This window comes from Indicator indicator, chromosome 2, assembly GCF_027791375.1.
Source record: "Indicator indicator isolate 239-I01 chromosome 2, UM_Iind_1.1, whole genome shotgun sequence".
Classification (NCBI taxonomy): Eukaryota; Metazoa; Chordata; class Aves; order Piciformes; family Indicatoridae; genus Indicator; species Indicator indicator.
The window spans coordinates 49,023,069-49,048,861 of NC_072011.1; the positions used below are offsets into that span (position 1 = coordinate 49,023,069).

At 42.8% G+C, this 25,793-nt stretch overlaps 1 protein-coding gene across 1 annotated transcript in view; it reads left to right on the forward strand.

Annotated features, from left to right (window-relative positions):
• Nucleotides 1-25,581, forward strand: part of HAAO (3-hydroxyanthranilate 3,4-dioxygenase) — a 72,598-nt gene extending 47,017 nt beyond the window's left edge. Inside the window, exons 7-10 of the mRNA XM_054396550.1 lie at nt 7,428-7,573; nt 16,310-16,378; nt 24,043-24,125; nt 25,503-25,581. Coding sequence (XP_054252525.1) covers nt 7,428-7,573; nt 16,310-16,378; nt 24,043-24,125; nt 25,503-25,581 — 377 coding nt within the window. The remainder of the gene's footprint in view (nt 1-7,427; nt 7,574-16,309; nt 16,379-24,042; nt 24,126-25,502) is intronic.
• Nucleotides 25,582-25,793: the final 212 nt, after the last annotated feature.

Consider the following 25,793-nt stretch of genomic DNA (forward strand, 5'->3'; position numbering starts at 1 on the left):
CCAGCCAGGGGCCGTCTCCTCCCGCTGCCCCATACCGCTCTCCGTGCTGTAACTGTGGGGATTTTTTCTTGCACCCACTTCAGTGCTACTCCAAGATCATGGCCAGAAATAACTTTGCCATGCTTTTTAAGGAGTGCATTAATTAGTTCATATACGTTTCTCTCTGGGGACAACTCTTGATTCCCCATTTCAGTTTCCCACAGCTCACCTCACTTCCTGGAGGGGTGATATGTTGCTCCTTTCAGCAGCTCACTTAAAGTTCTGTGGGACATCGCAGCAGGCCACAGTGTAGTGGTTATCTCCTCATCACATTGAGGGTCACCATTATGCTGCAATGCGAGAGACGGGATGAGGCCTGATGCAAGCCAAGTGTCAATTTATTGTACAAAGCTTTTACTTTATATAGGTTAACATAACATCAGAAGGCAGCTTGTAATTGGTCATTGGTATGTTCATACTACAGTTGTAAATTCATGATTGGCTACAGAGAGAAAGTATCACACGAACGCATATATTTTTCAGAAGGCTTAAGCAAACGTCAAGCAAGAGATAAAGGGATTCCATAATTCTGTCCTAAGTTTTGCTTTGTTCTTGTTATCAGGTCCTTGCATAACTCCCTAGGTCACAGTGACTACTGGGAGTCAACTTATCTATGTTTTCCTTTCTAGCTGCACTCTGTTCCCAGGGTTTGCTGCCCATCAGGGTTAAAGCATCTCCTTCTATGAGTAAGACAGTGTCTGGGGTTCTGGTCCCTAAATCAATTCCTTCACACCAGTACAGGTTCGGGGCTGCCATGCTGGTAAACAGCTCCCCAGAGAAAGACCTTGGAGTGCTGCAAGTTCTCCATGGAACAACAATGTGCTCTTGTGGCCGAGACAGCCAATAGGATCCTGGGATGTATCAAGAAAGGTGTATCCAACAGGTCAAGGGAAGCTCTTCTACCTCTCTACTCTGCCCTGGTGAGACCACACCTGGAATACTGTGTCCAGTTTTGGGCTCCCCAGTTCAAGAGAGACAGAGGAGAATCCATTCAAGGCAAATGAGTATCTTTAGCTCTTAGCAAAATAACTTGCTTGCAACAAGTGAAGGCAACAAATATTTGAAGTGTTTTTGACTTAATTCTTGCTATACGCAAAAAGCGATCCACAAAATTTCATGGCAGGTTTTCACCCTGGGGACAAATTCCGTTTTTCAAATTTTCAATTTTCATGGAGAGTAAGAAGATCAAAGTCTCAGTGATTCCAGAATCACAGAATAGTAGGAGCTAGAAGGGACCTCTGGAGATCTTAGAGAGCAGGGTTGTTGGACTAGATGATTTCCAGATATCCCTTCCAGCCCCTGTAACTGTGATTCTTTGATCTGGTCCAACCCTCCCATTAGGTAGGTTCACCTAGAGCAAGGTGGACAGGATCACCTCCAAATGGGTTTTTAAAATTAATCTTCAGAGAAGGAAACTCCACAACCTCTCTGGGCAGTCTGTTCCAGTGCTCTGTCACCCTCAGAGTAAATAATTTTTTCCTTGTGTTTGGATGGAACTTTCTGTAATCCAGTTTGTGACAATGATACCTTATGCTGTTGCTGGGCACTATGGAAGAGAGTCTGGATTCCTGAAGGCTGAATTTAGCAAAAAAGAATGAAGCAAAGAAGGCATTCAGTAACTCTGCCTTCTTTGTACCCTCCATCACCAGGGTACCCACCTCATTCAGCAGTGGGCCCACATTTTCTCTAACCATCCTCTTGCTACTGATGCACCTGAAGAAGCCCTTCTTTTTGTCCATGGCATCCCTTGCCAGATTTAATTCTACAGGGGTGTTACCCTTCCTCATTGCATTCCTGCAAACTCTTATCCGTGAAGAAAATACCCGAGATTTTTAGTTACAGGAGTTAGCAACTTTTGTTTAACTTTTAACTTTTTATTTAACTTTTATTTAACTTTTTATTTAACTTTTAACTTTTAACTTTTATTTTTAAAAGTTAGCAACTTTTATTTTCTAGCTTATTTAAAAAAAAACCTCTAAAAAATCAACTTTGATTGAGATATGAGTAATTTGTCATTATGTTCCCTCTGGAGGTATATCCAACTGACAGAGAAATAATACTTTGGGTTTATTCTGTCAGAAGCAATTCTTTTCCTTAAGAAGGAGGTTTCAACAATCAGCATGACACTTGTAACAAGGTACTACAAGTTTCTCATGATGTTTTACTCAAGACATATTTTAACAAGGTTTGATCTGGTCTATGTACAGGGATGGGTTTTAGGTTCTACTTGCTGGTTATCTTCTGAAAATCTAGAATCCCATCAGTTTAAAAGTGCACTCTGAAACACTCTCAGGTTCATCTCTGTATAAGCCTGAACTAATGCCTTTTTAAAGAGAAATTAAATAAAACTGAGGAAAAACTCAGAATATAAGAAAACACAGCAGTAGCTTGTTACAGTTAGGAATTATTAATGTGACAGATATATTAATAAAATATTAATTATTATTTATTAATATAAATGTTTTGCTGAAACTTATTTACAGTATTTACAGGTACGAACATATGGTCGTGGTTAGTGATCCTCACAAAAGGGTACAGGCAACAATTTAAACAATATTAGCAAAAACAGAAAATGCAAGCCAGTAATTCAAACAAGGAAAGAGACTCTGGCAAAATGCCAGATTACCCACAAGGGAATTCTATGCTGCTAAGCAAGGCGGATGGCAAGAGAATCTTTTAAAGAGACTTTGTAGAAATAAGACAATTTACTCACAATTATATCTCCGGTGTTTACCAGGATGCTGCATTTGTAATCCAAAGATTACAGTAAACCCAGCACATATGGGCTTTAAACAAAGCAAAATGGCACTGGCCACATGGTGGTGGTGCTGGAGTAAAACTTTCTTTGCCAGAGTAAGTTTCCAGAGCATTTGCAGCTTGCTTCCCTGTTGCAGGCTTTGTAGAAGAAAAGTGGTTGCTGCCAGGGGCTTGTGGAGCTCAGCTCAGCCATGGCTGGTCTCCAGAGCAGTTCCTACTTCGATGTGGGGAGACAGCTCTCTTTATTGGGTTTTGGATGGCTTGGGTTTGCAGCTCGGCAACCAATATGGTCTATCAGTTTGGGCAAACAGGGTCCAAGTGTGCTGATCCTGGTGTGGTTGTGCTAGCATAGCACAGTTTGCATAGCATGGTGGGGGAAGCAGTTTCCCCCAGAGTGGCCATGCAGAGGGGGGAAAGGGAACAGTGAAATGGCTTTTCACAGCTTGGGCCGTAGCGGCTTTCAGCTTTTCCTAGCACTAGGGTCATGGGACAGCCCTCCGCTGCAGCTCAGGCTTTGTCAGTGGCTCCTTCCTGCAGGATGCCATGTCTGTTCACGGGTTGTGGCAGTTCTACTGAGACATGGTAGCTGAAAAGGGCTGTTCAGGCACTCACAGGCAAGCAGTTCCTCGGGGCTCTGGCACTCTGCATGGAGGTTCCTGACTTGCAGGCAGCATGGGCATCTTGGCTCAGGCGGTATCCTGCTTTGCCGGCTCAGTTTGGGCACAGCAGTTTTTCCTCTCGGTGCAGGTTTCCAAGCAGACACTGATGCTCTGGGAGAGGCTTATTACTCACAAGGCTGCAGCTTCACGCTTGCTGCAGGCACAGTTCTTCCCTGGGCGCTTGGCTCACCTGGACTTTGTCCCTTTCTGCATGGCAAGGTGGCTTCTTGCTTGCCAATGGGACTCTTACAATGAGCTGAGGCTGACCATGGTTTTGGGTCAGCTTTTGTGAAGGGCTCTTGGCTTCTCTGGGTGAAACAAGGCTTACCTTCTCTGGGTAAACAAGGCTTTCTGGGTAGCAAGGCAAGGCAAGATGGTTACAACTTGGCTTGTATTTAACAATGTCTGAGAATGAATGTTGGCCAATGGCACAGAAAGTAACAGGGTAATTAACCTATAAGGTAGAATTTGACCAAACATGGAAGGTGCATAAGCACAAACATAAGCATCCCGCGAGCTTGGCATGTGATTCTTGTTTACCACAAGGCGAGGACACGGCAAACATGTCCGGACAAGTCAGTGCTCACCAGATTTTTGCAACCGGTCTTTTCCAACTGAAACAATACTGTGACTCTCCACTTTTGCAGATTCCTATTCTCAGGCTCAGTACAGTCTCTATTATTTAACTGAAATCGACTTCCTCTAAAACCCATTATTTTATTAATATTTTCAAACTCATTAAGTGAACATGATGTGGTTTTCAGCTTAACATGATATCACATTCTAATTTAAAGCTGAAAGGAGCTATAAAACCCATAAACACATAGCTGTGGTATGAATATTTGATAGTACAAAAATGGACTCTACTATTGAGCTATTTAAATGGATCTCCTGAACATGTAAGTAAGTATTAGATTTGATATTCCACTTAGTGATACATGTCTTGGAGATACAAGCTTAGAACTGCCATCTTTTTGCATTTTGCTGGTATATTTTTACCTTTATCATTATTAAACATGTTGTCTGCTTTTCTCACAGTATTATTAGAACATAAAAATTCTGGAAAGACACGAGTTTACATTTCCTGAGATATTGGTGGAACAGTATCTGAATATAAGCCATTGGCCTGGTAAGAAACACTCAGTTCCTTTACAAGCAGCAAGCTTCAATTCATGTGTGGGATCACAGAATATTGGATCCTCATCACAGCTCATTAGGTCAAGTTCACAAGCAGCTTTTCAAGGTCACCTGCAGCTTTCAGCATTGTGCAGGGGAGAAGTATCAAGGTTAAATGAAGAGCTGTGGACCTGCTGGAGCTGGTCCAGAGGAGGGCTGCAAAGATGTTCAGAGGGCTGTTCAGCCTGGAAAGAAGGCTCTAGCCTTCTTAACAACTATATTTCAATGTCAGAAGGGGACCTACAGGAAGGCTGGGGAAGGACCGTTTAGAAGGGCTTGCAGAGATAAGACAGGGGGACAATGGTTTTAAAGTGTATCAGGTTAGATTTAGGTTGGACATAAAGAAGCAGCACTTTACAATGAGAGTGGTAAAATACTGGAATAGGTGTTACCCAGGGATGTGGTTGAGGTACATCCCTGGACCCATTCAAGATCAGACTTGATGTGGCCCTGGGCACAGTTGGGGGTGTCCCTCCTCACTGCAGGAGGGTTGGACAATATAACCTTTGAGGGTCCCTTCCAACCCAATTCAATCTGTCAGTCTGTGAATAGTTACTTTTCATTGTTAGATTTTGTTGCTTCTTGGTCAGAACACAAAAGTACTTTGACTTTTTTGTAGCCTGAATTCCTTGCAGCTCTTAGGGAGCATTCTCATTTCTGCTTGCCTAAAACTGCTGCCACTCGAGACTCAACTTTTTGCTATCCATTCTTTAGCACTTGAAATCTGAACTTACTTGTTATCTTGATACTGGTATTCTTAACCTGCTGAGACGTATCTCTTTGAGCTGAGAAGATACCCATGGCTTTTTGGCATGTGTCTCTTACCCTACAAGGTTCTAAAATAGATTTCTTGCAGTTTGGTTGTTTTGTTGTTTGTTTGGGGATTTTTTAATTTTAGTTGGTGGTGGTTGGGGGAGGGGTGTTTGGGTTTTTTTGCTTGGATTTAGTGGTGTTTTTTTTGTTCACTGAGTGTCTTTTGATAAAATGTCATTCTACTCCCCTACTCTTTAAACATATATCATAATATTTTAGACCTTTGTTTTGTATCTTGCCCAACCCAAAAATCAACCCTCCAATACAGTTATAGCATAATGCAGCATATCCATAATTTGTGGACAAAATATGTAAGTATTCCTAATTACCTCCAAAGCAAGTGTGATTAACCTGTGAAAATTAAGAAAGAAAAAATAGCAGACATATTGCAGTGTGAAAACAAATCACCAATGACCTTAACGCTACGTTTTTTGTGCTATCAAACAATAAAATATAGAATCTTCAGATTAGATGTTGTTAATGTTTTCTGGCTCAGATTAGAACAAATCCAATGTAAAAGTTTTCTTTTTCCTTCTGGTGTTTCTTAATTCCTGTGAAGGAGTCTGCTTTTCAAGTAAAGCATGTTAAGTATTTGAGTTAAACATTATAAAAGTATGATGCTTGTTTCTTTTTTCATTTTGAAAAAAGAAAGACTCAAAGGCAATAAGCTTTCAAACAACAACAAAAGAAATTCTACATTTGCTGCATATTTCTTCAGATTGCTTTCAGTATTTCCTGAAATAGGCACTACTAAGACAAAAAATTTGCAGAAAAATGTTCATGACTTCTATTAATTTATTATAATGACATAAAAAGCAATTTGAATGGCAAACCATTTTTCTACAATAAAAGAACTGGCATCCATCCAGATTGTCTGCACTTATTAAGACCAGTTAAACAGCAGTAGCTTTTTCGGTACACTTGGTTGCACTGATCTTCTCACATACTGTTCAAAGAATGCATACATGGCCTTCCATGAAAAAGCTAAAATGATACATTAAAAACACTGCAGAGCAGCGAAATACAGGTTTAAAAAAAGAACAAGAACATTGCATAATGAATAAACTAATACTTTTGAGAAATCTACTCTATTACTAGTATATAGACTAAGATCTGGTTGCAAGTTACATTAATGCATCTAGGAGACAGCTATCTAGGAGTGGACATTGTTATTGGAAATTACTCTATGGACGTTCCCTCGTTGCATCTCAGAACAAACTACAAAGGGTCACTTAGGATTACTGTGCTGTCTCTGTACTTCACTGTGAGCTGGTAAATAACAAAAGCTAATTTCATATACCAGGGCACACAGCACCCATCTTGACTTTTACCAGCTATGTTGAAACTGCATTCAGTCTTCCACCTATTTTAAATCAAACCAGTTATGAAGGAGAATTATTGAAAATTAAATACAGATACAACATCAGGAACATCACAGAAAATGCATTTTATTGAATTCAGGGTTGTGATAACTGGTTTGCTCCACTCTGGTCAGTGTACTTAAAAACACATAGGGGAGAAAAGTCATAAAAGCCAGTACTAATTAAGTGAAAGATGTAGAGTAAGTGGGTTCTATGAGCCTAATTCCACTTATGTAGGGATATGTAAAGAGTGACTCAGCAAAGGATCACAGACACTACACCAGACTTTACCAATGCAAAGCTGGTCAGAAAGAGAATGAAGAATATCCCAGCAAGAACTTAGTATACTATTGCATATTGTTTGGATGCGTTTTTAACAAGCACTGATACACAACAGGTCTGACAAAAGTTTCAAAGAAGCAACTCCATAAAGTTACACAAACAATATATGCATCATGCAACCTCAGGTAAGAAGTCCTGATGATGACCATAACACTGTTTGCCATTACAACTGAATAGCTAATATCTGCAAGATGAACCCTTCAAGCTGTAAACAACAGTAAAATGTTTGCAAAGATCAAGGGAAGCAAGAATCACTGATAGTCCTCTGCCTTGCTTACAGATGAACTCCTGAAAGAAACACCTTTCCCACTTAATTCCACTCCTGCTACGGAACCGTTTTCCTTCCAAGAGTGGTTAAATGATCATCGCAGTGAAATAAAACAGAAGAAATCCTTGAGAATATTTGGAGATAACTTTGAAACAGAGGTAGGGAGGTCTAATTTCTCTGAAAGAAAAGAGGGATATTTGGATATTTTCAAAGGTACGGATAATAGGTGACCACTGTTCAGACTGAATGAATGCAAGCCCGGAAATAATATGTAATCAGTAGAGGAAGTTATACATTGCTACAGAACAACTTAGTCTTAGCCTACCCTACACTTCAGAAGTGCCTTTCATCCACTGATTTGACTATCTTAGTGCAGGAGATTCCTAGCTTAGCTACTACTGTTCACAGAATCAACCTGAACCTTATTTCTATTCATTTCCTTTGGGATTAAAACAAATCACTCTTTCTATCCTGCTAACCCCACCGCACATTCCCCAACTCAGAAACAGCAGCATGATGCAAATACTACTCACAAGCATGTTCAGCTTCCCTACATGTTTGAACAGCATTATCGGTGCCAAGTCTAATCTGAGTAAGTAACTACGTTTTCCTCCCAATACACATAAAGATGAAACAAGGAAAACTAGACAGCACCAAAGAGCCTGGTCTGTGCTAAATCATGGTGCTTCTCAGTTCAGTCAAACCAGTCTAGTTTGGGTGCAAATGAAGCTGTCACGATTTGCTATCTGCGCAATAATGTACAAGACATTCTTTTCCTGGGTTACTTTGGAGTCAAATTCTGAGTGTGGTGGATTGGAATTTCCCCCAACATTAACTTCACAGACTAGCTCAGTTTGGAAGCAAATGGAGCTGTATTTTACCAAGCAAAACTGCAGTCTACAATGGAATGCAATGAATATATACAAATATACAGTATTTACAATATTTGCAGATATTTACAATTAACAAAAAATAGCACAAAATCTTCCTGGCCAAAGCCAGATGTGTCGGTGTGAGCTGAAATTCCCCCCCCCCCTGCCACCGACAATAACCAGGCTAGCCCAGTCTGGAAGCAAATGAAGGCTGTATTTACAAGCAGAGAAATGCAATGAATATGTACAAATATACAAAATTCACAACATTTACAAATATATACAATCAACAGAAAAGCACAACCGATCTCCCTTTGCTTCCCCTAAGGAGGACCCTCCCAAAGGGACCTCTCTCTCTCCCAGCAGCTTCCCCCCAGACCCCCCTGGACAGAGAAGCAGAGTTAGTTAAGCAGAAAGTTGTTAACTTAGCTGCCAAGGTCAGTACGCGTTATCTTCAGCCAGAAGAGAAGAAGAAACAGCAGCCAGACAGCCCAGCAACTGCCCCCACTGCAGAACACACAATGTGCAGAGTGCCCCACCTTGTTTTGGGTAATAGTTCTTAAACATTTCTATCTATCCAATGGAAGTGTTTAGAACAATCGTTACTTTGCTTTCTTACACCCAATAGTGATTTATTTACACTCTTTCACTTTCTCTGTTCTGAACTTTGCAAGGAAAAAATTAAAAAGACAGTTTCAAACCATCACAGTCCACCCCTTCTAAACAATTCCATTGGCTGCTACTACCATTTATCTAATCTAAAATAATATCTACAACAATAGGTGAATAAAGACCATAGTCCATTCCGGCTATCTCAAATGTAGATGATTCAAAAGAGTCAAATCACAGGAAAAACAGCAAACAGATTGTTTCCTCACAGATGGAGTGGAGAAAGGAACAGGGACTCTCAGGTGACTCAGGGCTCTCAGGGTTCGTGCACTGTAGATCTCATGGACTCCTCTTGGGTGCGATGCTGTATCTGCACAACACTGAATTTAACCTTTCTCAGCCAAAGTTAGATTTCTTTGTGGAATACACTGAATTTCACCATTTTCTTGCATTACCCAATAGGTGTGACCAGGACCTTCAGCAGAAACCACCCCTCGGACAGGTTTGGCCTCTCCTGAAGGAGAAAATACCCAAACAGTTTTGCCTAAGAGATTCTTTTCTCTAATAACAGGAACTCTATCACCTTCCTCCTTGCGCAACAAATCTGATTGGGCAGGTCCAGCTCGATTCACTGAATCTCTACTATTCACCAACCAGGTTGCTTGTGCTAAATGTTTCTCCCAGTTTTTCAAAGATCCACCCCCATGGCTTTGAGAGTGGTTTTCAGCAAACCGTTGTAGCGTTCGATCTTCCCTGCAGCTGGTGCATAGTAGGGAATGTGGAATATCCACTCGATGTCGTGCTCTTTGGCCCAGTTTTTCACAAGATTGTTCTTGAAATGATTTCCATTGTCTGACTCAATCCTGTCTGGAGTTCCATGTCTCCACAGGATTTGTCTTTCCAGACCAAGAATGGTGTTACGTGCAGTTGCATGAGGAACTGGATAAGTTTCCAGCCATCCAGTACTTGCCTCTACCATAGTCAGCACATACTGCTTACCAGATCGAGAACGAGGTAGAGTGATGTAGTCAATCTGCCAGGCTTCACCATACTTGCACTTGGACCATCGGTCACCGTACCACAAGGGCTTGATCCGCTTTGCCTGCTTAATAGCAGCACAAATGTCACAGTCATGGATGTGACTTCTGTGATAGCATCCATGGAAATGTCAATGGATCTGTCACGAGCCCATCGGTAGGTTGCATTTCTGCCTTGATGTCCTAACGAGTCATGGGCCCACCGAGCTAAGAACAGCTCACCTCGGTGTTTCCAGTCAATATCAGGATCAAGATCAGAGCTTGTGTCCACCTGGGAAACTCTTGCAGCTAGATCTGCCTGATGGTTGTGTTGTTGTTCCTCAGTAGCTTTGCTCTTAGGAATGTGAGCATCGATGTGTCTCACTTTCACTGGGATTCTCTCAATGCGAGCAGCAATGTCTTGCCACAGATCTGCAGCCCAGATAGGCTTTCCTTTCCTCTGCCAGCCATTCTTCTTCCAGTCTTTCAGCCAACCCCACAAGGCATTGGCTACAATCCATGAGTCGGTGTAGAGATAAAGCTTTGGCAATCTCTCAAGTTCAGCTACATTAAGAGCTAGCTGGACAGCTTTTACCTCTGCGAACTGACTGCATTCTCCTTCTCCATCTCTTCCTTCTGCAACTCTGCGTGTTGGACTCCACACTGCAGATTTCCACCTTTGCTTGTTTCCAACAAGATGATAGGAACCATCTGTGAACAATGCATATCTCTTTTCATCATCAGACAGATCACTGTAAGGAGAAGCTTCCTCAGTGCGAGTTACTCTCTCCTCTGGAGGTTTTGCACAGCTTGTGCCTTCTGACCAGTTTGTGATCACCTCCACCAAATCAGGCCTTTCGAGATTTCCCATTCGAGCTCTCTGTGTTATCAGAGCCATCCACTTAGACCAGGTAGCATCTGTTGCATGATGTGGTGAAGAACCTTTGCCTTTGAACATCCAATTCAGAACTGGCAATCTAGGAGCTAGAAGAAGTTGTGACTCAGTTCCAATCACTTCAGAAGCAGCTTTCACTCCTTCATAAGCAGCTAAAATCTCTTTCTCTGTTGGAGTGTAGTTTGCCTCTGAGCCTCTGTAGCCACGACCCCAGAAACCAAGAGGACGTCCTCGTGTCTCCCCTGGAGCTCTTTGCCATAAGCACCAGGTTGGACCATTGTCACTCGCGGCTGTGTACAGAATGTTCTTAATGTCTGGACCAGTTCGGACAGGTCCCAGACCCATCGCTTGGACTACCCCTCACTTTATCTGTTCAAAGGCTGCTTGTTGCTCAGGACCCCATTGGAAACTGTTTCTCTTTTGAGTCACATCATATAGAGGTTTCACAATCTGACTGTATCCAGGAATGTGCAGTCTCCAAAATCCCACTATGCCTAAGAAACGCAGAGTTTCTTTCTTGTTGATGGGATTTGCCATGGTGGGGATTCTGTTTATCACATCCATTGGGATGTGACGGTGACCATCTTGCCACCGCACTCCCAGAAACTGGATTTCTCTGGCAGGTCCTTTCACCTTGTCTCGCTTGATAGCGAAACCAGCTTGCAAGAGAATGTCAAGGATTTTGTTACCTTTCTTGAAGACCTCTTCAGTAGTCTCACCCCAGATGATGATGTCATCAATGAACTGAATGTGTTCTGGAGCTCCACCTTTCTCCAAAGCATCATGGAGCACTGCATGACAGATGGTTGAACTGTGAATCCACCCCTGGGGCAAACGATTGAATGTGTACTGAATGCCTCTCCAGGTGAAAACAAACTGAGGCCTGCATTCCTCTGCTATGGGAATAGAGAAGAAAGCATTAGCAATGTCTATGGTAGCATACCATTTGGCCTGCTTGGATTCCAGCTCATATTGGAGCTCCATCATGTCTGGTACAGCTGCACTCATGGGTGGAGTTACTTCATTCAAGGCACGGAAATCAACTGTCAGACGCCACTCTCCATTCTGCTTTCTCACAGGCCAGATTGGACTGTTGAAAGGTGAATGAGTTTTGCTGATGACCTTCTCCAACTGATGAATCAAGTTTTGAATGGGCACCAAAGAGTCACGGTTAGTTCTGTACTGTCTGTGATGCACAGTTTGAGAAGCAACCGGCAGCTTTACATCCTCTATCTCATGTTGTCCCACAACTGCAGATTCATCTGAAAGCTCAGGTCTAATAGACAACTTCAATTTTCCTCCATCAATTTCTACAGTTGCTATTCCAAAAGCCCATTTGTAACCCTTAGGGTCTTTAAAACGCCCTTCTCTCAGAAAATCAATTCCCAAAATACAAGGTGCATTATGTCCTGTTGCAATAGTATGTTTCTTCCACTGCTTCCCAGTTAAACTTATATCAACCTCTATCTTAAACAACTCTTGAGATCCACCAGTGACTCCCTGAATAGTTATAGATTCTCCCCCTTGATAATTTGATGGTATTATGGTGCACTGAGCTCCTGTGTCAACCAAGGTCCTGTACTTCTGAAATTTTGAAGTGCCAGGCCACTGGATGTACACATCCCAATAGATTCTGTTATCTCCATTATCCCTTACCTCCCCTTGGCGGAAGGCAGGGCACCCCTAATGGTGGGGATTACCTATCTCCATTATCCCTTACCTCCCCCTGGCGGAAGGCAGGGCACCCCTAATGGTGGGGATTACCTCCACATGTACAGCTGTCACAACGTTCAGCATCAGAATTAGGATCATTGTTGGAGCTATCAGAGTTGTTCTGGGAAACTGAGGAAGTGACAGCTACCCTTCTGGTATTGCTACCTCGGGATCTGCAGCTCCCGTAACCTCTTGAAAAGATCAGAAGTTGGTTGACCATCCCATCTGTTCATGTTCTCACCAAACTGATCATGCAGAGTTATCCAGATACTGCCACGTGATTGCCTCTGCTGTCTGTTTTGGTTTGACCTATTCTGGAATGGCCTTCTTGGAGCATGTCTGTTTCTGACAGCTGAAACTTGTATCCATCTGGAGGAAGAGGAATCAGAATCATCCCCCTTCATCAAGTTGGATATGGAGGTTTTAAGTTCCTCCTTCAGCTCTTTCATGCAATTCTTCATTTCTCCAGACAGAGTTTCAATGGCTGAAACCAAAGAAGTACGTGCGAGACTATCCTCCAATTGCCTCATTTGGTCAGTGAAATGGCCAACAGTAGGAGGCACTCCACCATAATTTCTTGCCACAATTCTGCTTGCCAGAATAGTAGCATAATTAGGAGGAGCAAGTTTAATGAGCTTTTTGGCAAGGCCTGTTCCAACAGGAATTTCATCAGGATTCAGAGTCTTATGATCTCCATACATTATTTCTCTCACAGCAAATTCTCTGAGATGCTTGATTCCCTCATCTATTGTGGTCCAAGGCTTAGGGTTCCATGGTAAATCATCTCTGCTGGGGTACCTCAGCGAGACTGCCAGTAAGAGGCGTGCCCACAGAGAAGCTTTACCAATGCACTTGCCTAGGTGCCTGTCTATGCCTGTATCCTTTGAAAGCATCCCCAACTGAGAGGCCGACTTGTCACCTACCACCAATGCCGAGGCTCCCATATCAAAACACCTGGCTAGCCAAGACAGGACTGGCTCGTTATCTCCTCTGATGTAATCCTTCCTCACATGTCTAATTTCCTGTCTGGGTGCATTAGCTGACTGTATGTCATCCTCCTCCTCCTCCTCATCATCATCCTGTGGTCGCTGTCCCCATAATCCTATTGTAATCATCCGTTGAATTTTCTTGAGTTCAGAGGCACTGTCAGCAGTTGCTAATTTAGCAGGGTCTACATCTTCATCATCCATGTGGGGTCTCAAGAGGTCTGCCAGAGTTTTAAGGCTAACCTTCTCTTCCTCACCAGAAGGATCTTTCTTAACAGAGGGACCCTGAGTAGAAGGACCCTCATGTCCATCTGCACCATCTCCTGCAGCATCTGCATCTCCTCCTGCAGCTCCTTTGCGCTGTCTGGTGATAGTGGCCACCAAATTCACTGGTTGAGCTTTCACATTCACAGCGGAGTTAGAAGGAGTAGAGGAATTTTGTGCAGGGTTAGCAGGAGCAGAGGGAGTCTGTGCAGGGTTGGCAGGAGATGTGCTTTGAGATCCTGCAGCCACTGCTGCGTCCGTCTGGGCAGCAGAGGGAGGAGGAGGAGACTGTGCCTCGTTAATGGCGTCTGCCTGCACAGCTATGTCTGTCTGCGCAACCATTTGTCTCTGTGTAACTATGTCTGTCTGTGCAACCATTTCTCTCTGTGTAACTGTGTCTGTTTGTGTACCCCTGTCTGCCCGTGTACCCCTGTCTGCCTGTGTAATCGAGTCTGTCTGTGTCGCCGAGTCTGTCTGTGTAACTGTGTCTGCCTGTGTACCCGAGTCTGTTATCTCAGATTCTGGCAAAGGTCCCACAGCTACTGCTGCTGGCTCTGAGTCAAAACTATCAGCAGCTTTCTCACAAACCTGAACTGTGATTTCCTGGTCACCGTAATCAGAATCAGAAACCAATTCCGAACCTCTCTGAGCTTTTCTGTATTTCCTCTTACATCTATGCAGGCCGGAAGAGCAAGTAGCCTTACGTCTTTCTTGACACAGTGCTATCAGCAGCCATATGATTATTCCAAGAAGCAACAAAATTAAGACTAGCACAAGATATCTAGGGTACCACTGGTTCCAAAGACCCTCTGTAGTTGTAAGAGGAGTAACAAACTCAAATGTGTCTGCTAGCAGATTCATAGTTGAGTTACCATATCTTCTTAACCCGGTAAGACCAGAACAGAAATCAACCATATTTAGTAACTTGTTCTTAACCCAAAGAAATGACTTATATGCCACATATCTCACAATCTTGTCTATCATGCAAGAAACGGCCCATCTGTAGACAATCACACCGATAACAGATGAAATAAAATTACTCAAAATCCAAAACAGCTTCATTTTGCTTCCTAATCTAAGCAGGAATAAATCATACAAGCAATAGAGCCCCATGTTGGGCGCCAAAAATAAAAAGTGTGTCGGTGTGAGCTGAAATTCCCCCCCCCCACCGACAATAACCAGGCTAGCTCAGTCTGGAAGCAAATGAAGGCTGTATTTACAAGCAGAGAAATGCAATGAATATGTACAAATATACAAAATTCACAACATTTACAAATATATACAATCAACAGAAAAGCACAACCAATCTCCCTTTGCTTCCCCCCAAAGGGGACCCTCCCAAAGGGACCTCTCTCTCTCCCAGGAGCTTCCCCCCAGACCCCCCTGGACAGAGAAGCAGAGTTAGTTAAGCAGAAAGTTGTTAACTTAGCTGCCAAGGTCAGTACGCGTTATCTTCAGCCAGAAGAGAAGAAGAAACAGCAGCCAGACAGCCCAGCAACTGCCCCCACTGCAGAACACACAATGTGCAGAGTGCCCCACCTTGTTTTGGGTAATAATTCTTAAACATTTCTATCTATCCAATGGAAGTGTTTAGAACAATTGTTATTTTGCTTTCTTACACCCAATAGTGATTTATTTACACTCTTTCACTTTCTCTGTTCTGAACTTTGCAAGGAAAAATTAAAAGGACAGTTTCAAACCATCACACCAGGAAAGCTGGCTCTCTGCTTTCCGTCCCCACCCTGTCCAAAGGGACAAAAGAGAGAAAAGAAGCAGAGATTATGTTTGAACTTGCCAAGGTCAGCATGCAGGTTGTTATCTTCCCCAGTGAAGGAAGCAAGAAGAGAAAAATGCAGAAAAATCCCTGCTCGACTGTTGCAGCAGAAACTGAACATTGTTTTGAAAACCAAATCTTAAGGGATTTATCCCTCCAATGGAATTGTTTAGAATAATCATTATTTTCCTTTCTTACACCCAATAGTGATTTATTTACATTCTTTTACTTTTTCTGCTTGATATCTGTAAGAAATTTTAAAGGCATAGCCTTAAAGCCATCTCACTAAGGAATTCAATAATTTGTCAACAAACTTTTGGAGTGTAGGACTGGCCCAAAGAATACTAAGGGGACAAATAAGTCCCCTTAAAAATAAGGCCCACACTATAGCTTTTTGAAGAATGTTTTGTCCTTCAACAGGCTCTTGACAGGGCTTAGAGTTCATCAGGAGGAAGTGCTTTTTCCAAGAACAGAATCTGGAAGGATATAGATGCAAATCTGAGAGTGGAAGGAGGCAGAAGGAACAGATAAGTGAGGATGTAGAGGAGCATAAGGAATGATCAGTTCCCTTTTTATCAGTAAGAATCAATATGAGAATACTAAATGTAATGTGAATTTTGATGTCTGCAAAAATAACATCCTCTTCTATGAACATTTTTCTGTAAAAATAGAAAGTTTTAAATGCTGTAGGAAGGTGAATATATACGCGTTGGTCACTGGCATGAATCCATCACTTTTCTTTCCTGTTTTTCTCTTTTTTTAAAGGTTGTTGTTTATGGACCAGGAACAACTGAGAAAAGTAAAAAGAACTCAGATATCTGGATATGGCAGCTGGTATGTGTAAATTCACACTTTTTAATTAAGAAGTTTATGTTTCAGTTCAGAACAGACTGAAGAGTAGTAAAGCCTTCTGGCACCAACAAATGATTGCCGTCCTTCTCATAGAGAAGACCAAAAGGCATCACCCTTCAGCTTTAAACTATGATGAAAAATAACTGTAAACTACTGCCACCATAAAAATAGCCTTTCCTTTTCCTCATCTTGTATGCTGAGGGCAGATACTGGCATGCTCAGATTTTAATATACCCTACATAGGGTTCATCCTGTAAGTACATCAGAAAGCCCCCAAGTGATAAAAAAGCATCGCCCTATTACTATTTTGACCTTGCAGCACTTGTTCTCATACTGAAGTTAAACTGAAATCAGATACAATAAGCTAATAAAAAAATCTGGTAACTTGTTTACACTAAAGTACAGTGGTAGGTGACCCAGATGCTCTTCATTCGACTGGCTTTTAGGAAACATTTGCAACCCAAGGGAAAAACAGAGAAAAGCTAGTTTTCATTTGCAGATATCAGGCTAGCTTGAGAGATAGATATTTCTAGCCATCCTGGTTCTGTTGAAATTTATAGGGACTATCAAATACTAGTTAAAGACTAGTATCTTGAAAGATATTTGTTTACACTGAAGCTTACAGCAGCTTTGCTATCAGAACCTTGTTGCTGTCAAGAGTCCTTTGCTTGATGAGTCCATTCCAGTCTGGATAGCAATTTCTCTCAGTAACCTGCTGACTTGTGAACTGCTTTTCAGGACTACAAAAGGTACTAGGAATCAGAAAAGTAGAAGAGGAACTTGAAGTACTCCAGGAAGTTATCTCTGTAATTTCCAGAGCTGTGCCGACCTGCAAGCTGCTAGGTTAAATTCGTAGCTGTATACCCCTGAGAGTCAGGCAATGGGTTGCTGCTTTATGATGGAGAACAATGAACCATTAAGAATGTTTTCATTGATGCTAATAGTGTCAGACAGGTGTGTCGGTGTGAGCTGAAATTCCCCCCCCCCACCAACAATAACCAGGCTAGCTCAGTCTGGAAGCAAATGAAAAGCTGTATTTACAAGCAGAGTCTAAAATCTACAATGAAATGCAATGAATATGTACAAATATACAAAATTCACAACATTCACAAATATATATACAATCAACAGAAAAAGCACAATCGATCTCCCTTTGCTTCCCCCCAAGGGGACCCTCCCAAAGGGGCCTCCCTCTCCCAGGAGCTTCCCCCCCAGACCCCCCTGGACAGAGAAGCACAGTTAGTTAAGCAGAAAGTTGTTAACTTAGCTGCCAAGGTCAGTACGTGTTATCTTCAGCCAGAAGAGAAGAAGAAACAGCAGCCAGACAGCCCAGCAACTGCCCCCACTGCCGAACGCAGAATGTGCAGAGTGCCTACTTTGTTTTGGGTAATAGTTCTTAAACATTTCTATCTATCCAATGGAAGTGTTTAGAACAATCGTTATTTTGCTTTCTTACACCCAATAGTGACTTATTTACATTCTTTCACTTTCTCTGTTCTGAACTTTGCAAGGAAAAATTAAAAAGACAGTTTCAAACCATCACAGTCCACCCCTTCTAAACAATTCCATTGGCTGCTACTATCATTTATCTAATCTAAAATAATATCTACAACAACATCTGAATAAAGACCATAGTCCATTCCGGCTATCTCAGATGTAGATGATTCAAAAGAGTCAAATCACAGGAAAAACAGCAAACAGCTTGTTTCCTCGCAGATGGAGCGAAGGAAGGAACAGGGACTCTCAGGTGACTCAGGGCTCTCAGGGTTCGTGCACCGTAGATCTCATGGACTCTCCTCTTGGGCACGATACTGTATCTGCGCAACACTCTGAATTTAACCTCTCTCAGCCAAAGTTAGATTTCTTTGTGGAATACACTGAATTTCACCATTTTCTTGCATCACCCAATAGGTGTGACCAGGACCTTCAGCAGAAACCACCCCTCGGACAGGTTTGGCCTCTCCTGAGGGAGAAAATACCCAAACAGTTTTGCCTAACAGATTCTTTTCTCTGATAACAGGAACTCTATCACCTTCTTCCTTTTGCAACAAATCTGATTGGGCAGGTCCAGCTCGATTCACTGAACCTCTACTATTCACCAACCAGGTTGCTTGTGCTAAATGTTTCTCCCAGTTTTTCAAAGATCCACCCCCCATGGCTTTGAGAGTGGTTTTCAGCAAACCATTGTAGCGTTCGATCTTCCCTGCAGCTGGTGCATAGTAGGGAATGTGGAATATCCACTCGATGCCGTGCTCTTTGGCCCAGTTTTTTACAAGATTATTCTTGAAATGAGTTCCGTTGTCTGACTCAATCCTCTCTGGAGTTCCGTGTCTCCACAGGATTTGTCTCTCCAGGCCAAGAATGGTGTTACGTGCAGTTGCATGAGGAACTGGATAAGTTTCCAGCCATCCAGTGCTTGCCTCTACCATAGTCAGCACATACTGCTTACCAGATCGAGAACGAGGTAGAGTGATGTAGTCAATCTGCCAGGCTTCACCATACTTGTACTTAGACCATCGGTCACCGTACCACAAGGGCTTGATCCGCTTTGCCTGCTTAATAGCAGCACAAATGTCACAATCATGGATGACTTGTGTGATAGCATCCATGGAAATGTCAATGGATCTGTCACGAGCCCATCGGTAGGTTGCATCTCTGCCTTGATGTCCTGACGAGTCATGGGCCCACCGAGCTAAGAACAGCTCACCTCGGTGTTTCCAGTCAAGATCAGGATCAGGATCAGAGTTTGTGTCCACCTGGGAAACTCTTGCAGCTAGATCTGCCTGATGGTTGTGTTGTTGTTCTTCAGTAGCTTTGCTCTTAGGAATGTGAGCATCAATGTGTCTCACTTTCACTGGGATTCTCTCAATGCGAGCAGCAATGTCTTGCCACAGATCTGCAGCCCAGATTGGCTTTCCTTTCCTCTGCCAGCCATTCTTCTTCCAGTCTTTCAGCCAACCCCACAAGGCATTGGCTACCATCCACGAGTCAGTGTAGAGATAAAGCTTTGGCCATCTCTCACGTTCAGCTATGTTAAGAGCTAGCTGGACAGCTTTTACCTCTGCGAATTGACTGGATTCTCCTTCTCCATCTCTCGCTTCTGCAACTCTGCGCGTTGGACTCCACACTGCAGATTTCCATCTCCGCTTGTTCCCAACAAGACGACAGGAACCGTCTGTGAACAAAGGATATCTCTTTTCATCATCAGACAGATCACTGTAAGGAGGAGCTTCCTCAGCACGAGCTACTCTCTCCTCTGGAGGTTTAGCACAGCTTGTGCCTTCTGGCCAGTTTGTGATCACCTCCACCAAACCAGGCCTTTCGAGATTTCCCATTCGAGCTCTCTGTGTTATCAGAGCCATCCACTTAGACCAGGTAGCATCTGTTGCATGATGTGGTGAAGAACCTTTGCCTTTGAACATCCAATTCAGAACTGGCAATCTAGGAGCTAGAAGAAGTTGTGACTCAGTTCCGATGACTTCAGAAGCAGCTTTCACTCCTTCATAAGCAGCTAAAATCTCTTTCTCTGTTGGAGTGTAGTTTGCCTCTGAGCCTCTGTAGCCACGACCCCAGAAACCAAGAGGACGTCCTCGTGTCTCCCCTGGAGCTTTTTGCCATAAGCACCAGGTTGGACCATTGTCACTCGCAGCCGTGTACAGAATGTTCTTAATGTCTGGACCAGTTCGGACAGGTCCCAGACCCATCGCTTGGACTACCTCTCGCTTGATCTGGTCAAAGGCTGCTTGTTGCTCAGGACCCCATTGGAAACTGTTTCTCTTTTGAGTCACATCATAGAGAGGTTTCACAATCTGACTGTATCCAGGAATGTGCAGTCTCCAAAATCCCACTATGCCTAAGAAACGCAGAGTTTCTTTCTTGTTGATGGGATTTGCCATGGTGGAGACTCTGTTTATCACATCCATTGGGATGTGACGGCGACCATCTTGCCATCGCACTCCCAGAAACTGGATTTCTCTGGCAGGTCCTTTCACCTTGTCTCGCTTGATAGCGAAATCAGCTTGCAAGAGAATGTCAAGGATTTTATTACCTTTCTCGAAGACTTCTTCAGCAGTCTCACCCCAGACAATGATGTCATCGATGAACTGAATGTGTTCTGGAGCTCCACCTTTCTCCAAAGCATCATGGATCACTGCATGGCAGATGGTTGAACTGTGAATCCACCCCTGGGGCAAACGATTGAATGTGTACTGAATGCCTCTCCAGGTGAAAGCAAACTGAGGCCTGCATTCCTCTGCTATGGGAATAGAGAAGAAAGCATTAGCAATGTCTATGGTAGCATACCATTTGGCCTGCTTGGATTCCAGCTCATATTGGAGTTCCATCATGTCTGGTACAGCTGCACTCATGGGTGGAGTTACTTCATTCAAGGCACGGAAATCAACTGTCAGACGCCACTCTCCATTCTGCTTTCTCACAGGCCAGATTGGACTGTTGAAAGGTGAATGAGTTTTGCTGATGACTTTCTGACTCTCCAACTGACGAATCAAGTTTTGAATGGGCACCAAAGAGTCACGGTTGGTTCTGTATTGTCTGTGATGCACAGTTTGAGAAGCAACCGGCAGCTTTACATCCTCTATCTCATGTTGTCCCACAACTGCAGATTCATCTGAAAGCTCAGGTCTAATGGACAACTTCAATTTTCCTCCATCAGTTTCTACAGTTGCTATTCCAAAAGCCCATTTGTAACCCTTAGGGTCTTTAAAACGCCCTTCTCTCAGAAAGTCAATTCCCAAAATACAAGGTGCATTAGGACCTGTTACAATAGTATGTTTCTTCCACTGCTTCCCAGTTAAACTTATATCAACCTCTATCTTAAACAACTCTTGAGATCCACCAGTGACTCCCTGAATAGTTATAGATTCTCCCCCTTGATAATTTGATGGTATTATGGTGCACTGAGCTCCTGTGTCAACCAAGGCCCTGTACTTCTGAAATTTTGAAGTGCCAGGCCACTGGATGTACACATCCCAATAGATTCTGTTATCTCCATTATCCCTTACCTCCCCCTGGCGGAAGGCAGGGCACCCCTAATGGTGGGGATTACATCCACATGTACAGCTGGCACAACGTCCAGCACCAGAATTAGGATCACTGTTGGAGCTATCAGAGTTGTTCTGGGAAACTGAGGAAGCGACAGCTACCCTCCTGGTATTGCTACCTCGGGATCTGCCCCTCTGCAGCTCCCGTAACCTCTTGAAAAGATCAGAAGTTGGTTGACCATCCCATCTGTTCATGTTCTCACCAAACTGATCACGCAGAGTTATCCAGATACTGCCACGTGATTGCCTCTGCTGTCTGTTTTGGTTTGACCTATTCTGGAATGGCCTTCTTGGAGCACGTCCGTTCCTAACAGCTGAAACTTGTATCCATCTGGAGGAAGAGGAATCAGAATCATCCCCCTTCATCAAGTTGGATATGGAGGTTTTAAGTTCCTCCTTCAGCTCTTTCATGCAATTCTCCATCTTTCCAGACAGAGTTTCAATGGCTGAAACCAAAGAAGTACGTGCGAGACTATCCTCCAATTGCCTCATTTGGTCAGTGAAATGGCCAACAGTGGGAGGCACTCCACCATAATTTCTTGCCACAATCCTGCTTGCCAGAATAGTAGCATAATTAGGAGGAGCAAGCTTAATGAGCTTTTTGGCAAGGCCTGTTCCAACAGGAATTTCATCAGGATTCAGAGTCTTATGATCTCCATACATTACTTCTCTCACAGCAAACTCTCTCAGACGCTTGATTCCCTCAGCTATTGTGGTCCAAGGCTTAGGGTTCCATGGTAAATCATCTCTGCTGGGGTACCTCAGCGAGACTGCCAGTAGGAGGCGTGCCCACAGAGAAACTTTACCAATGCACTTGCCTAGGTGCCTGTCTATGCCTGTATCCTTTGAAAGCATCCCCAACTGAGAGGCCGACTTGTCGCCTACCACCAATGCTGGGGCTCCCATATCAAAACACCTGGCTAGCCAAGACAGGACTGGCTCATTATCTCCTCTGATGTAATCCTTCCTCACATGTCTAATTTCCTGTCTGGGTGCATTAGCTGACTGTATGTCATCCTCATCATCATCATCATCATCATCATCCTGAGGTCGCTGTCCCCATAATCCTATTTTAATCCTCCGTTGAATTTCTTTGAGTTCAGAGGCACTACCAGCAGTTGCTAATCTACCAGGGTCTACATCCTGACCTACATCTCCATCATCCATGTGGGGTCTCAAGAGGTCTACCAGAGTTTTAAGGCTAACCCTCTCTTCCTCATCAGAAGGATCTTTCTTAACAGAGGGATCCTGAGTAGAAGGACCCTCATCTCCATCTGCACCATCTCCTGCAGCATCTGCATCTCCTCCTGCAGCTCCTTTGCGCTTTCTGGTTACAGTGGCAACCAAATTTACTGGCTTGGTTTTCACATTCACAGCAGAGTTGGAAGAGCAAGTAGCCTTATGTCTTTCTTGATACAGTGCTATCAGTAGCCATATGATTATTCCAAGAAGCAACAAATTTAAGATTAAGGCTAGTACTAGATATCTAAGGTACCACTGGTTCCAAAGACCCTCTGTAGTTGTAAGAGGAGTAACAAACTCATATGTGTCTGCTAGCAGATCCATAGTTGAGTTACCATAGCTTCTTAGCCCAATAAGACCATAACAGAATTCACCAACATTCAGTAACTTGTTCTTAACCCAAAGGAACGACTTATATGCCACATATCTCACAATCTTGTCTATCATGCAGGAAACAGCCCATCTGTAAACAATCACACTGATAACAGAGGAAATAAAATTACTCAAAATCCAAAACAGCTTCATTTTGCTTCCTAATCTGAGCAGAAATAAATCAAACAAGCAATCGAGCCCCGAGTTGGAGCGCCAAAAATAAAAAGTGTGTCGGTGTGAGCTGAAATTCCCCCCCCACCAACAATAACCAGGCTAGCTCAGTCTGGAAGCAAATGAAAAGCTGTATTTACAAGCAGAGTCTAAAATCTACAATGAAATGCAATGAATATGTACAAATATACAAAATTCACAACATTCACAAATATATATACAATCAACAGAAAAAGCACAATCGATCTCCCTTTGCTTCCCCCCAAGGGGACCCTCCCAAAGGGGCCTCCCTCTCCCAGGAGCTTCCCCCCCAGACCCCCCTGGACAGAGAAGCACAGTTAGTTAAGCAGAAAGTTGTTAACTTAGCTGCCAAGGTCAGTACGTGTTATCTTCAGCCAGAAGAGAAGAAGAAACAGCAGCCAGACAGCCCAGCAACTGCCCCCACTGCCGAACGCAGAATGTGCAGAGTGCCTACTTTGTTTTGGGTAATAGTTCTTAAACATTTCTATCTATCCAATGGAAGTGTTTAGAACAATCGTTATTTTGCTTTCTTACACCCAATAGTGACTTATTTACATTCTTTCACTTTCTCTGTTTTGAACTTTGCAAGGAAAAATTAAAAAGACAGTTTCAAACCATCACAACAGGGATGATCAGCTGAATATTCAGCTGGACCTCATGAAACAGAGCAGGTTTGAAGTCCTGTTTCTCCTTCAGTGAGAAAAATTGTCATACTTGTCTGCAGCATTTTTTTTCTGCCATGGAAAATTAAAGGCTGGCTATCTGTTTTTTTCCCTTCAGGAAGGCACATCGACTGTTACAATGGATGGTAAAAACCTGATTCTATCTGCTGATGACAGCCTGCTTGTCCGTGCCCAGTCTGCGTGAGTAGAGATGAGTGGCTCAATGTGTGATTTCCCCACTTCCAACAACAAATTCAGTGTATTGGGTCCACACCATGCTGAGCTTCAGCTGATACAGAAACACAGTGTCTATGTGTTTATGTGTGGATTTGCAATAGTCTCCTCAGGGCAGAAGTGTCTTCAGGAGGAAACAAAGCCAGACATTCATTCTAGTTCACCTCTGATGATTAAAGCTGGGGATAATAAAAAAGATAAGAACTACCAAGAAAAAAAGCAGCATGCAAAAGACCATGCATAAAAATAGATGTCATGAATACACAATTGGCAATCACAGCAGATCCTCTAAGCTTTAGACCAGGCCTCATCAACGTCAGTGCAGCAAGATTTAGGATTCAGACTAAGAACACAGCTCCTTTCCTGGAGTAGGATGCATATGGCTGTTTCATAATCATGACAGGTGATACACATAAAGGAAACCAACTTTCAAAATAGTTCCCAGAGAGCACAGAAAGGGAAAGTACTCACCAACTCTTGTAAAGACTGGCATAAACTGATAAAGTGCCCACCATGAAGAAGATGAAGGATTATACATACTCACTGGTAATGCAATGCAGCAGATCATAGGCTTAGTGGCCGCCTTTGCTACAGAAAAAAAAAATTGACTAAATAGTAGTGATGAGATTTGCACCTTTTGCTCAGTACTCAAAACAGCTAAAACTATTCATCTATGCACAGAACTGTTCTCTGCATCTATAATTCCAACATGCAGCAACCTCCTTCCTTCACTGTTACTTCCATCACTTCTGTAAAATCACATACCTTAATCCCCAGTCCTGAAGTCCAATCAAAATTATGACATGATGATGTTTTCAAAATTATGATGTTTTCAAAATTATGACATGATGCAGGTTCAGAGATTGGCCAGCACAGTTCATATTGCATTAAGATGTTTATTAGATCAGCACAGCAGGCACCTCCTATTATATGCATCACTGCTGCACACTGATTGATCTTTGGCCATCTCTGCAGCTAGCATGGAAACAGCTAATACAAAAGTGATGACTGTAGGAAAAATACTACAGTATTTGTAGACTACTGAGGTGATTCTGTTCCAATCCTCACATCACCGAGATCAGAATAGATATCTTCTCCCTTGGTTCACCCATAAGCAGCTATACATTCTTCCCCACCATGTCATGATGTAAGTTTTGTATTAGTGATGGTAAAGAATAATTCCCTGAAATATGAAAGAATATACCAGTATGGGAATAGAACGAGTGTAAGCAGAACAGAACCCACTTGTTTTCCCCTACTTTTCAGTAGCATCAGTGTTTTAGCTGTTGATTTCAGTGTGTGGATCCTCACCATATATATTCGATAATTTCTTTTTTTCCCCAGGTACTGCTGGAAGAGAACAGAAGACTCTGTTGCTCTTTGCATTGCTCAGGATCCAAAACGCAAGCAGCCTTATACCTAGCTCCTCTGCCAATTGACTTTGATGTTAAAAAAGTTTTAAACTACTTATCTTAATAATCTTCTAGTCAGAATTCCTGGAAATTTGAATAGTCTTACACAATCATTACACTGATTTAAGTGTAGTCAAGTGTTGTGCCAAAATGATTTTTTTTTCTCCAAAGTAGTTAAAGTTTCAGCAAAATCTACAATCAGTAATTAAAAAAAAATTAGAGC